This window comes from Rhinatrema bivittatum, chromosome 3 (genome assembly GCF_901001135.1).
Source record: "Rhinatrema bivittatum chromosome 3, aRhiBiv1.1, whole genome shotgun sequence".
NCBI classification, from domain to species: Eukaryota; Metazoa; Chordata; class Amphibia; order Gymnophiona; family Rhinatrematidae; genus Rhinatrema; species Rhinatrema bivittatum.
The window spans coordinates 181672827-181686506 of NC_042617.1; the positions used below are offsets into that span (position 1 = coordinate 181672827).

Below are 13680 nucleotides of genomic sequence, written 5' to 3' on the forward strand. Positions count from 1 at the left end.
CTAGTTTAAAAGCTGCTCTATCTCCTTTTTAAAGGTTAGTGCCAGCAGTCTGGTTCCACCCTGGTTAAGGTGGAGTCCATCCCTTCGGAAGAGACTCCCCCTTCCCCAAAAGGTTCCCCATTTCCTTACAAAACGGAATCCCTCTTCCTTGCACGATCGTCTCATCCATGTATTGAGAGTCTGGAGCTCTGCCTGCCTCTGGGGACCTGCGCGTGGAACAGGGAGCATTTCAGAGAATGCTACCCTGGAAGGTCTGGATTTAAGCTTTCTACCTAAGAGCCTAAATTTGGCTTTCAGAACCTCCCTCCCACATTTTCCTATGTCGTTTTTGCCCACATGTACCATGACAGCCGGCTCCTCCCCAGCACTGTCTAAAATCCTATCTAGGTGATGCGTGAGGTCCGCCACTTTTGCACCAGTTAGGCATGTTACCAGGCGATCCTCATGCCCACCAGCCACCTGGCTGTCTACATTCCTAATAATCAAATCACCAACTATGACGGCTGACCTAACCCTTCCCTTCTGGGCAGTAGGCCTTGGAGACACATCTTCGATGCGAAAGGACAATGCACCACCTGGAGAACAAGTCCTTGCTACAGGATCCTTTCCTGCTGCACCAGGTTGATGCTCTCCGATCATGAGACCTTCTTCCTCCAAGGCAGCACCAGGGCTGCTAGTCTGAAGTTGGGACTTGGCTACTATGTCCCTGAAGGTCTCATCTATATACCTCTCTGTCTGCCTTAGCTCCTCCAGGTCTGCCACTCTAGCTTCCAGAGATTGGACTCGTTCTCTGAGAGACAGGAGCTCTTTGCATCACATGACCATGTACAATTTCTCACCGGCAGGTAAAAAAATCATACATGTGATACTCTATGCAAAAGACTGGGAAGCCCCCCTCTTGCTGCTGGACTGCTGCCTTCATCTCAATTTTAATCAGTACCTAGTTAAGTTTTAGGTTGCTATGGGAGTAGGAATGTGTCTAATTAATGTCCTTTAAATGTATTAGTGAATTCACTATGGTCCAAGAAAACAAAGAGGTAGGCGATCTATGATACCGTCAGGTAAACACAAAAGAATAGATGCCTGGATCTTTTCCAACACTTTATTGATGCAGAGACGTGTCAAATAAAATCGCCCGACTCAGGCCGAGTTTCGCAGCTTTTCAGCTGCTGCCTCAGGGGCTTCACTATTCAAATCAATGAGCTGTTTCATCCAATCAATTCTAATAGTATACCAGCAGTACCAGACCAGCTTGTGCACGATGGTTCAAAACGCTAGCCAGCATAATAGACAGCAGTCTCCGATAGACTGCTGTCTATTATGCTGGCTAGCTTTCGCACCCAATAGTACCATCGAAAATGGTGGTGCTATTGGGCGTGAAACTGGTGGCGAAAAGGGTCCTTACCTTTTCGCTGTCAGCGGTGTCTTCACAACGTCTGCCTCGGTGCCACCCCAACTCCTCCCCTTCCAGTGCAGATGCCACCCAGAACTCGCCCCGATTTAGCTATCACACACGAAAAGGGACTTTTTTCATGCGAAAAGTCCCTTTTCGCTTGCGATCCGTATAGAAAATGACCTCCTTAGTTTTTGGGTACTTGCCAGGTACTTATAGCCTGGATTGGCCACTGTTGGAAACAGGATGCTGGGCTTGATGGACCCTTGGTCTGGTCCAGTATGGCATGTTCTTATGGTAGGGAGTGGGAGCAGTGTATTAGTGTGTAATTTTTTGTATCAGTTTTCTGTCTTTTTGAGAGAAAATACTGTCATTGTTTTTTTTTTTTTTAATTGATTGCATATAGTTTTTTGTCACTGTGAGGCAGTTCTTGCTTTGTGCTGTGAGTCTCCTTTGGCCCCCACTTTTTTCCATCTTGTTGTTACAGAAATACAATTTAGACTCCATTGCTGTTCACCATGCAAGCACATAGCTAGTATGGAGTACTGCATAACGAAAAATAACACATAAGCTTGTGGGCTCTTTTCTTTCTCCCTCCCTTATTTCCCTTTGCTAGAAGTAGCTTGGACACATAATTCCTCCTCCTTATTTACCCACAGATTCTCTACCCTTTCTCTGATCTAGTTAAGATCACCTCTGGCAACTACCCAGGGCAGACAATATGGCAATCAGAAAGGTACATATGCAGTAAAATTTCCTAGCTTGGCAATTTTTCAGAAAAAGGGAACAAAGAGATCCCTTTCGAGCAGGTGTAGTCCCAAGAGGTATAAAACCTCAGCCCATCATACCCCAGGAAGATTCCCTGCTAAGAACCGAGGTTGGGGAGTCTCCAGCTCTAACAGGTCTCTGAAACAAGAACTTGCTTTGCTGATTCACCCATTTGGGGTTAAGGAGAACCCTTCAGGTAAAGGTGACACTTTCCCCTAGGCTTTATATAAATCATACCCTATTAGTTGGGGAAATTACTTTTGTATATTGTGCTGATACATTGTATATATTTGGGTAGATTTTAAAAAGGCGCGCATGGGTGACATGTGCGCGCGCTACCCGGCATGCGCACATGTACACCTGATTTTATAACTTGCACGCGCAAGTTATAAAATCAAGGGTCGGCGCATGCACATTGTGCGCCTTGTGCGCATCGAGCCACGCTGCCTTCCCCCATTCCCTTCCCCCTAACCTGACCTTCCCAACCCTTCCCCTAACCTTTCCTCCCCCTAGCCCTACTCTAACCCCCCCCCCCAAAAATTTTTATTTTACCTTTTGCGCGCTCCAGCAGGCTGCCGGCACGTGATCCCTTGACACAGCGGCAATGGCCGCTGTGTTGCAGACCTCTGGCCCAGCCCCCACCCCAGCCCTTTTGTAAAGTCCCCAGGACTTACATGGTTTTATCATTTTCTTTCAGGTGTTTTCATAAACGTCTGTTGTTTATATATATATATATATGAAATAATTTGTTTGCTGTATTTTCACTAGTCTTCTCATAAGCGCTAGTTTATACAGAAAAATATAGCTTTTTATTTTTCTTAGTCAGTTCAGTAATACAGACTACAGGGCAAATACAAATGATAGCAGATCCTGAACAAACCCACAACAAACAGGAGAGTAGGACCAGCCATAGCTAGCAACCTCGAGTCCCTACAGATGTAGAATTCTCTGTTCTGTGTTCAAACCAAATGGCATAAACATCTGACACATCTCAAATGCATAAGAATATAGATTTATTTTTGGTCTTGGTTATGGATTTTACTTTGTCAGCTATCAATTCAGTTAAATGTCTCCTTTGAGAGTCTGAGAGCAGATGCTTATCTTTCTGTTTAGGGTCTGTGAAAATTTGGGATTTTGGAAAAGGGCAAGAAATGAAAGTTATATCTCCACATGACATACGTAAAATGGGAGAGCGGAAGATATGTCAATTAATTTATCTCATGGCTACCCATCAACAGCACATCATCCTTGCTTTGGAACAGAGTGGAAGGATCAAAATGATTCAGGTTTTTGGCATCATTTATTTTATTTGTTGTATAGATCTTAATCTTGTGAAAAGCAAACAGACATCATCTGCTATGTAAGTTGTTTTTCTGAGTGTTGTGAAAACAGTTTCTCCCTTGAAAAAAAGGCCGAATTAGCCATGACTTGTGGGTGATGTCATCTGATGGTGCTGAAAGGACCATTCTCTGTAACTCAGTAAGAGGATAACTTACAAAACTACTTCTGTGCACCCATATATGTGTGTATATGGGCGCCCAGTAATTTACTATTTATTTTATAACCTGCGTGCAAATGATATATGCAGGTTATATACGCAGATTATATACGCAGGTTATAAAAAAGAAATACATGTGCACATACATGCTCGCCTATGTAAAAACCGCAAGCTGCGCAAGTTCAGATTTATCTGGAAAGTAGTGGCTCTTATCTGAATAAGCTCTAATTTATGCAGGTAAGTAGCGGCACTTAGTCGGAAAAGTCTGAAAAGCACTATTTGTCTGTCTAATTAGTACTTTTCAGACTTATTCAGGTATGTAAGATAACCGTAAAAGTTTTTTTTAAAGTGTTCTTTATCCAGATAAATTGAAATTTGTCTATCCAAGTAGTGGCAAAGGTTCTTTTTAGCCAGATAAGTCAGAATTTAGCCAGATAAGTATGTGCAAATGATATACCCACATATTTCTTCTTCAAATTTTAAAGGGATATGCGAGTAGATTTTATTCGCGTTACTTAGATGCATTTATCCCCGTAAGTCGACTTTTACACATGTAAGTCAAGGGATTTTATAACATGCGTGCAGCAATGAAATAATCTGTTTTACCAGTTAGTCTACCAGTTCTCCCAGTCCATCTGCAGCTCGTTAAGACCCTCTGACTCTTCAGTCTGAAGTCCCTCTATTTCTCCCCCACCCAAACATTTTTTCACCTTCAAGATTTTTATGATCACTTATACCAGATATTGAGCAGGAGTAAATTTACCCAAGTAGAAGACTTACGCGCATCACTTTGACAGGTGGTAAAATAGCAACATACGCATGTAAAAGATGGCCCATCCCTGGAATGCAGCTGGCCCACCCTTTTTTTTCACAATCTTTTTATTAGCATGTAGTCATATACAAGAAGAAAAAGAGACAAATTCAATATCAATGGATCCTTCAGAAAACATTGACCAAATACAAAGGAAAATATCTTAACATTTCAATATAACTCAAGTCCCCATCTACTAGGGGGAATTAAAATAAAGTAAATAAAATCACAAATAGAAGAAATTGTACTATCTAAGCTGAGAATAAGCCAGTTTTAAACTCAGATACCACATCTAAGTTTTATCTAGTCTTATCATTAAGAAATGTTTCCCAGTGTGATGGGTCTAGGAAAATAAACTTACCATGATAAACAATGCATTTACATGGGAATTTTAGAAAAAAAGACAATTCCAGTGAGCGAACACTGTTGTGTTTGTGGCATTGTGGACCCTTGGTCGCTGTGGAGATGACTCCTTCCACGGGGAAAGGCCCTGTGGGGAATCACAGCGATAGGCTAACCTCAGACAGCAGACAATGAAGGAAAGCTTTATTATACTGCAAGTAGAAGATGGTATGATGCAGGAAGGAAAGACACTGAAGCCTATACATTCATACACTCTCAGTTGTAGCAGTCTCACCCAGATGTCCAAGATAGCTAGCAATCCGCAGAGCGGGCAAGGCCGAGCCTGGTGGGTGGAGTTGGAGCACTGGATCATAGAGGCGTAGTGCGGCGTAGTGCGGCGTCTTCCTGGTGATGAAGATGGTGGGACGAAGGTCTGAGAGGCAGGACACACAGACAGGTAGGCCCTCGAGGAGCAAGTACCTAAAGTCCCAAATCCTGAAGAAAGGAAAGAGAGATAGACCCCCGAGGAGCGGTTGTCTAGTTACTAGAAACCCCGAAGGGTGATTGGAAGCGAGAGACCCCTGAGGAGCAAGTGTCTAGAGCTTCGTAAGGATCGAGATCCCCGGAGGGTAGCGAGGCATCTAAGCGGACAGCTTAGAGTGGTCAGAGAAGCTTGAACCGAAGTCCTTGCTAACTCAAAGGTGGTAGCGTAGTGGAGGCTTTAAATACCCAGAGCTATCGACGTCATGCGGTGGGGATGCCCCCGAGGTTCCCACCATGTTGTGTACTTGAGCATAGGCAACGTGCGCACGCGCACCCTAGGAGGCCAGGGGAAGGAGCATGGCTGACTGGAACACCCATGCTGAGTTGGAGACGCCGAGGGTTTCGGCACTTGGCACCAGAGGCAGCCATCTTGCCCAAGGAGGAGGAAAAGGGTAGAAAAGAAGTAAGGCAGAGCGGTCACAGCTGTCTGCGACCGACGGATGCAACAAACACTCTGCTTGAGTTGTAAAAAAGCTCTTTCCCTCAACTGGATTTCCCTGGTAATATCAGGAAATATCAATACCTTTTAACCACATAACATCTGGTGCTTAAATTTAAAATATTGCTTTAAGATTAATTCTGTCTGATTGAAGAGCACAGGTAATAATTAAAGTAGCTTTTGAGGAAATAATCTCCTGTGAATCTTAAAGAAAAACGATAAGGTCAAGAATTTCAGATGGGGCTAAAATATCTAAAGCACCTTCTTCAACAGCAATATTTGTCTTCAATTCAGGCATATAAAAAAATTGCGAAAGCTGTTATTTCCTTTTTAGCATCAAGTTGCAATAACTTGTGGAAGTATTTTTCAAGTACCTCCACAGCACTTATCAATCTCAATCTTGGAAAATTTAACAACCTTAATGTTTTTTTGCTCTTAAGCATTTTTCCATTTGTTCCAATTTGTAATGCAAAGGTAAGCTATCTTTCACATCCACTGTTGCAGCAGTTTGTAGATTTACAACCTTACTGGTGTATTTTAAAAGCTCCATGCGCACCAAAGCCGGGAGATACGTGCGTGTCTCAGCCTGGGGTGCCCCATGCGTATTGTAAGAAGGGCCTCTGTATGCGTGTATCTCCCGGTATGCACACAAATCCAAAACTTCAAAAAAGAGAAGGGGAGTGGGCCTGTGGGCGGGGCTTGGGCATATCAGGGAAAGACCAAGAGATGTGCACGTAAATAATTATGTGCACAAGCATGCACCGGGGGTCCCCACTGGGTAACTTTACTTCTGCTATTGCTGGCGTGTAAGTCAAAAAATTAAAAAATCTGGGCTAGTCAGCGGGGTTTTAAGGATCGGGTCTAACAGGGGGAAAGGAACCTTTAAAACTAGTGGGGTTAGAAAGTCCTATCCCTGCACTGGGCGAACTGGGAATGAACTGGGAAAAGAGTAAGTTGCCTTGGTACGCACCCCTTATTAAATTCCCCCCACTTATGCGATAGATGCGGCATTTGTATACACATGCATGTGACTATATAAACTTGAGAGCACATGTACACGCATACAGCCAGTTTTATAACATATGCGCATATATGCACGTATGTAATAAAATCACCACGTCCATGTGTGCGAGTCGGCATACGTGTGCATGTGCGCGGGTCTTAAAATTCACCTGTTACCCAGTAAAGAGGAAACGAGATTCAACTAACTCTTATCTGTGCTCCAAATCAGTTAACTTCGTCAAAGTTGTAGCAGAAAATTCATGTAGCTGTGTGACCATATTCATTAAGGACGTCTCAGTTCTCATAACAACCCACCAGATATCCCTAAGTGTGACGTCAGTTAGTTCAACATTCTCACCAACTTCCAACACGCCTACATCACATGGAGGAGATACTCCCACCGGGACCAATGTTCTGAATTCCACAGAACCATTCCCTTTATCAGGTTGAGATTGTCTCGCTTGTTGGCCATTCCTTAAGGGAAAAGGGGAAGAGCTAGAAACTGCAGTCCTGCATAGGCACTTGTGGGACCCACACTTGATTCTCCAGGGTCTATACCAGTCAAAACATTCCTCACACTACTCCCATTAGGAAAAGGTATAACTGGGGGGTTATGCTACACAGGGCTGAGAGACCTCCGAAATGTCCCCGCTCAAACTACTCACCGCAGGGATATTCAAATGTTGAAGGTGATTGTCCATAGGCCCTCTAACCAATTATGGGGTAGCCAGGGAAGGAACAACCTTCCCTTTCCTCTTTCTTCCTTTATATCTGATGATTGAATTCAGTACCAAGGGGCATGCTCTTGCCTACCTCTTTTTTACATGTGCAGATTTACTCGCGCTCCCTGATGTACACGTGTATGTTGTGATTTTTAAAATATTTTATATTCATTTATATGTCATTTTACATGTGCATGTGCTTTTTTTTATGAGCACATCTTTTGAAAATTCACCTTTAAGGTTTTTACTACTGAACATGTGCACTGCCTTGTGAACCCTGAAGTCTTTTTGTGTACCCTCTCTCTCTTAAATTTTTGTCTCTGCAGGCATAAAAAGTTATTCTAGTTATTTTTCCATTGTATTATAAACATTTCTAACACTACTTGTTTTATCTCTGTGTCAGCAGTTCTATTGTATTATTTTTTTCCTAATTTATCTTCATGCTTGTATACTCAATTTTCAGAACAATGAAGAAAATAAATCTGTAAAAATGCCAAGAAGCTAAGCATGTTATACAAGCTGGCAAAAAAAAAATAGAGTGTGTTAGACTGAGAGTAATTATAGGAGCAAAGTAACAGCAAGGGAGATGGGAGGAGAGGTTTCAGCACTCACCACAACAGTGCAGACATTTGTATGAGGACAATGTGCACCCTAGTGATAATTTGGTTCAAATACTCAAACCTGGGAACATTTGATGTCCAGTCACAAGGAGATTGTCGTGGATTGATGAGATATGGTATGCACATAAACTTTCTTCGCTCACATGTTTATCTTTACAATTGTTTTCATGCACATACAATACATGCTCATTTTCACACGCATGCTCACCCACATGCCTCTCAATCTCCCACATACACACGCTCTCACACACGTGCTCACTTAGAGGTGAACCTTAAGACCTGTGCATGGGCATACATGTGCACATGGTGATTTTATAACATACACGCATTTTATAAAATCGGTTATACGCGCATACATGTGCGCACGATTTTATATTGATATGCTCATGTGAGCGCAAATAGCACCTTGAGCACGTAAGTGGGGGGAATTTTAGTAGCTACATGCACTGACGCAATAGCCCTTTGTCCCAGTCAGCTCCCAGTTCTCCCCAGTAAAGGAGAGGAGTTACTAATCCCCCTAGCAAACTTGCTTCCCTTTTACCCTATTAGTCCTGACCCTTAAAACCCTGCTGACTAGCCTGTTTTTTTTGTTACATGACTTACACACTGTCCATAGCAGAAGTAAAGTTACACAGTAGGGGACCCTGGCGCATGCTTGTGCGTGTAAATACTTTTGGTAGACTTCATGGTATAGACTCGGCTTGCCCATGTCCCACCCATGCCCCGCCCAGACCCTGCGCACACCATGCCCACTCCCCTCCTCTTTTTGAACTTTATTTTGTGCGCATACCAGGAAATACATGCGTACTCGTGGCTTTTAAAATCCACGCAGCACGCACTAGGCCAAGTCACTTGCATATCTCCCAGTTTTGGCAAGCATAGTGCTTTTAAAATCTTTTTTATTTTTATTTATTTTTATTTTCTATTTATTCTTTTACATAAATTGCAAATAATTACTTGAAAAGAAACATGCATATTTTAACTTTTACACAATCAAATAATTACCTTTACAGGTCAGAAAATAAGTCCTCAATAAACATAACATAATTTATAAATTACAACTATAATGCACATATCAAGCCCACAAATAGGATCCAAAATTACCACATCCTCAACGAAATAAAATTATCTAATATCATGGTTTGCGGAGAACATAATTTTTTATGAAAAGATCTATACTCGCATTTTAAGGAGTTGCTAAGCCAATCAGCAGGTGAGGAACTAACAATCACATTTTTTTATTAGACAGAAAAGCAATCAATTGAGACAGTTGATAGAATAAGTATGAAACACCATGGTGCTTTATCAAGCATTTACATGGATGTTTAAAAAAAAATAAACATCCTATTTCTAACACTTGTGGTTTTAAAATAAGAAATTGTTATCTCCTTCTTATCATTTGCTTCGAAAGATCCGTGAAAATTTGAACTCTGTGTTTGAGAAACAAATCAGACCTATGTGCGAAATACTTTTTAAAAAATCACTATTAAAGTTGATGGTGTTGCTAAGTTTTCCTCCGACTGTTCTGGAATTGTTATGGTTTAAAGGTGTTTGAGTGGATTCTCGGGGTACTGTGGAGATGACCACACCCACAGGGAGGAGCCCTGTGAGGAACCACAGTACCAGGCTAGACTCAGGATGCACAAACACAGAGATTTGTCTTTTATTAAACAGCTGATGAGTTCCACCAGCGGTGGCAGTAGTGAGGCAATCCAGAGATAGCAGTCCAGGGATCCTCGGCAGAGGAGACCCGTCTCACAGAGGTGGTTAGGGTGGTCAGTTGCAGGTTCCCAGTGCAGCAGAGCTGTAGAGAGACAGACTGACAAGTTAGATTACTCACTAACAGGTCGATACAGTAACGTTGAGTTAAAGATTCCCGGTCTGTAACGTGCTGGGAGCGCACAATACAGACGAGTAAGGCCATCCAGCGATACAGTCTCCAGTTTCACGCGTCCTTAGCGCTTCCTAAACCCTTTCCTAAACCCTTTCCGCACCCAGCATGTAAATGAACGAAAAAGCTGTATAATGAATGAATTAGCTATTCCCCTGCGATACTGTAACGGGCGCTGATATTATCTCCTCCATAACCCGCTGTTCTGCCGCGGCCTTAACCAGCTAGTTTACCGCCTCCCCCTAGTAGGAGTTAGTGTAGTGTAGTGTAAAAAAACATTGCTTACCCGCCCTGGTCCCGTCCGGTCTCCTGCAGCCCCGTCCGGTCCCCTCCTCCCGAAGCAAAAAAAAAAACAAACGAAAAAGTAGCAAGGCTCGGGCCTGCTATGGTAAGTGTAAAAAGTGTTAAAAACAAAAAACCTGTGTGTTATATAAAAAAATAAAACAATTTTAAATACCTGTCGGAGGGCCGTGGGTCCAGGCGGCCGGTGGGCGGCGGGCAGCCATCAGCGGCATCCGGTAGTCCCTTCTCCCTTCCTCCCCTGCCTGGATGAGCGCCAAAATCGCACGGGCGGGTCGGCGGGGGGGGGCGGCAGCAGGATTCGGGAGCGGCGGGTAGGCAGCAGCGGGGTCCGGGGGGGGGCAGCGGCAGCAGGATCCAGGGGTGGCAGCGAGATCTGGGGAGCGAGTAGCGGCAGCGTGTTCGATCGGGCAGGCAGGTAGGTGCAAAATAAAGATGGCCGCCTGCACGGGAAAATCGTGCAATTGGCCGCTGAAGACGTGACGTCACGACTTTTGGCGTCACGGGGTGTGACGTCACGTCTTCAGCGGCCAATTGCACGATTTTCCCGTGCAGGCGGCCATCTTTATTTTGCCACCTACCTGCCTGCCCGATCGAACACGCTGCCGCTACTCGCTCCCCGGATCTCGTTGCCACCCCTGGATCCTGCTGCCGCTGCCTCCCCGGACCCCGCTGCCGCTGCCCCCCCGGACCCCGCTGCTGCCTACCCGCCGCTCCCGGATCCTGCTGCCGCCCCCCCACTGCCGACCCGCCCGTGCGATTTTGGCGCTCATCCAGGCAGGGGAGGGAGGGAGGAAGGGAGAAGGGACTACCGGATTTCGCTGATGGCTGCCCGCCGCCCACCGGCCGCCTGGACCCACGGCCCTCCGACAGGTATTTAAAATTGTTTTATTTTTTTATATAACACACAGGTTTTTTGTTTTTTACACTTTTTACACTTCCTGGTGCCTGTCATTTCAAATGTCATTTGAAATGACAGGTACCAGCGCACCCAGGTTACTGTATAGGCGCTGTTACAGCGCCTATACAGTAAAATGGGTTGCGTGGGCATAACCCTTCCCTAACGCTTCACAGCCGCGGCATGCATTTGCATGCGATTAGAGGAGAGTATCGGGGACTTAGTGAAGAGAACTGTGGGTGCGGGGAGGAAGGGTGCGCCTGACACTGCCGCACTGTTTTTACCGCGGCCTTACTGTATCGAGCCATAAGATGGTAGCTATGTGGTAGCGATTCCAGTAGGCAGAAGTATATGGTTACAGGCACTGAGACAGGGAGAGCAGGCCCTCGAGGAGAGAGTACCTGATCCCAGTAAGGCACCTGAAAGAGAGCAAAGGTCCCCCGAGAAGCGGGTACCCAGGTTAGAGAATACCCCAAAGGGCAGAAAGAGCTTCCAGTGGCAACAAGGAAGTGGCAGAGTAGCACAAACCGGAGGCTTTCCATCCAACACAATCATAAGAACATAAGAACATAAGAAAATGCCATACTGGGTCAGACCAAGGGTCCATCAAGCCCAGCATCCTGTTTCCAACAGTGGCCAATCCAGGTCATAAGAACCTGGCAAGTACCCAAAAACTAAGTCTATTCCATGTTACTGTTGCTAATGGCAGTGGCTATTCTCTAAGTGAACTTAATAGCAGGTAATGGACTTCTCCTCCAAGAACTTATCCAATCCTTTTTTAAACACAGCTATACTAACTGCACTGACCACATCCCATGGTAACAAATTCCAGAGTTTAATTGTGCGTTGAGTAAAAAAGAACTTTCTCCGATTAGTTTTAAATGTGCCCCATGCTAACTTCATGGAGTGCCCCCTAGTCTTTCTACTATCCGAAAGAGTAAATAACCGATTCACATCTACCCGTTCTAGACCTCTCATGATTTTAAACACCTCTATCATATCCCCCCTCAGTCGTCTCTTCTCCAAGCTGAAAAGTTCTAACCTGTTTAGTCTTTCCTCGTAGGGAAGCTGTTCCATTCCCCTTATCATTTTGGTAGCCCTTCTCTGTACCTTCTCCATCGCAATTATATCTTTTTTGAGATGCGGTGACCAGAACTGTACACAGTATTCAAGGTGTGGTCTCACCATGGAGCGATACAGAGGCATTATGACATTTTCCGTTTTATTCACCATTCCCTTTCTAATAATTCCCAACATTCTGTTTGCTTTTTTGACTGCCGCAGCACACTGAACCGACGATTTCAATGTGTTATCCACTATGACACCTAGATCTCTTTCTTGGGTTGTAGCACCTAATATGGAACCTAACATTGTGTAATTATAGCATGGGTTATTTTTCCCTATATGCATTACCTTGCACTTATCCACATTAAATTTCATCTGCCATTTGGATGCCCAATTTTCCAGCCTCACAAGGTCTTCCTGCAATTTATCACAATCTGCTTGTGCTTTAACTACTCTGAACAATTTTGTGTCATCTGCAAATTTGATTATCTCACTCGTCGTATTTCTTTCCAGATCATTTATAAATATATTGAAAATTAAGGGTCCCAATACAGATCCCTGAGGCACTCCACTGTCCACTCCCTTCCACTGAGAAAATTGTCCATTTAATCCTACTCTCTGTTTCCTGTCTTTTAGCCAGTTTGCAATCCACGAAAGGACATCGCCACCTATCCCATGACCTTTTACTTTTCCTAGAAGCCTCTCATGAGGAACTTTGTCAAACGCCTTCTGAAAATCCAAGTATACTATATCTACCGGTTCACCTTTATCCACATGTTTATTAACTCCTTCAAAAAAGTGAAGCAGATTTGTGAGGCAAGACTTGCCTTGGGTAAAGCCTTGCTAACTGGATGAGCTAGCAAACAAGGGCAGGCTAAATACCTCCAGGAAGGGGCGGAGACCAGTGGTGATAGGCTGGTCTTCCTGTGCTGATCTTCCTTAAAAGAAGGGCTGACTTTGCCGTGCTCGTCTAGAGGATGTCGGGGGTGGGGCTCCCGCTGCGACGGCGTCCCAAGCGCAGGGGTAGGCCCTTCGATGTTGCGGTAGCACCCGGGGGTCTGGAGCACATCAGACCGAAGCTGGAAGGAATAAGCTTGGTTTGCCTCCTCGGCTGACCGGCATAACAAGAATATCTGAGATATCCAACTTCAAAGGTTCCCTAGGAGTTAAAACTTGAGAGTTCTTAACATCCATTTGTTCTTTCTTGGGTGGAATGAAATAAGCTTTGGAGATAATTGGTAGTGTTTCTTCTGTAATTTTCAGAATTTCTGCCATGTACCTTCTCCATATTTCCTTAGGTGCCGTATATGGTAACTTAGGGAAATTTATGCACCTTAGATTCTTTGCCCGGATTTGATTATCTAGGCTTTGAATCTTTAAATGCAAGA

At 44.3% G+C, this 13680-nt stretch overlaps 1 protein-coding gene across 1 annotated transcript in view; it reads left to right on the forward strand.

Annotated features, from left to right (window-relative positions):
• Window positions 1-13680, forward strand: part of WDR64 (WD repeat domain 64) — a 540197-nt gene that overhangs the window by 227578 nt on the left and 298939 nt on the right. Inside the window, exon 14 of the mRNA XM_029594015.1 lies at window positions 3275-3447. Within this exon, the coding sequence (XP_029449875.1) occupies window positions 3275-3447 (173 nt within the window). The remainder of the gene's footprint in view (window positions 1-3274; window positions 3448-13680) is intronic.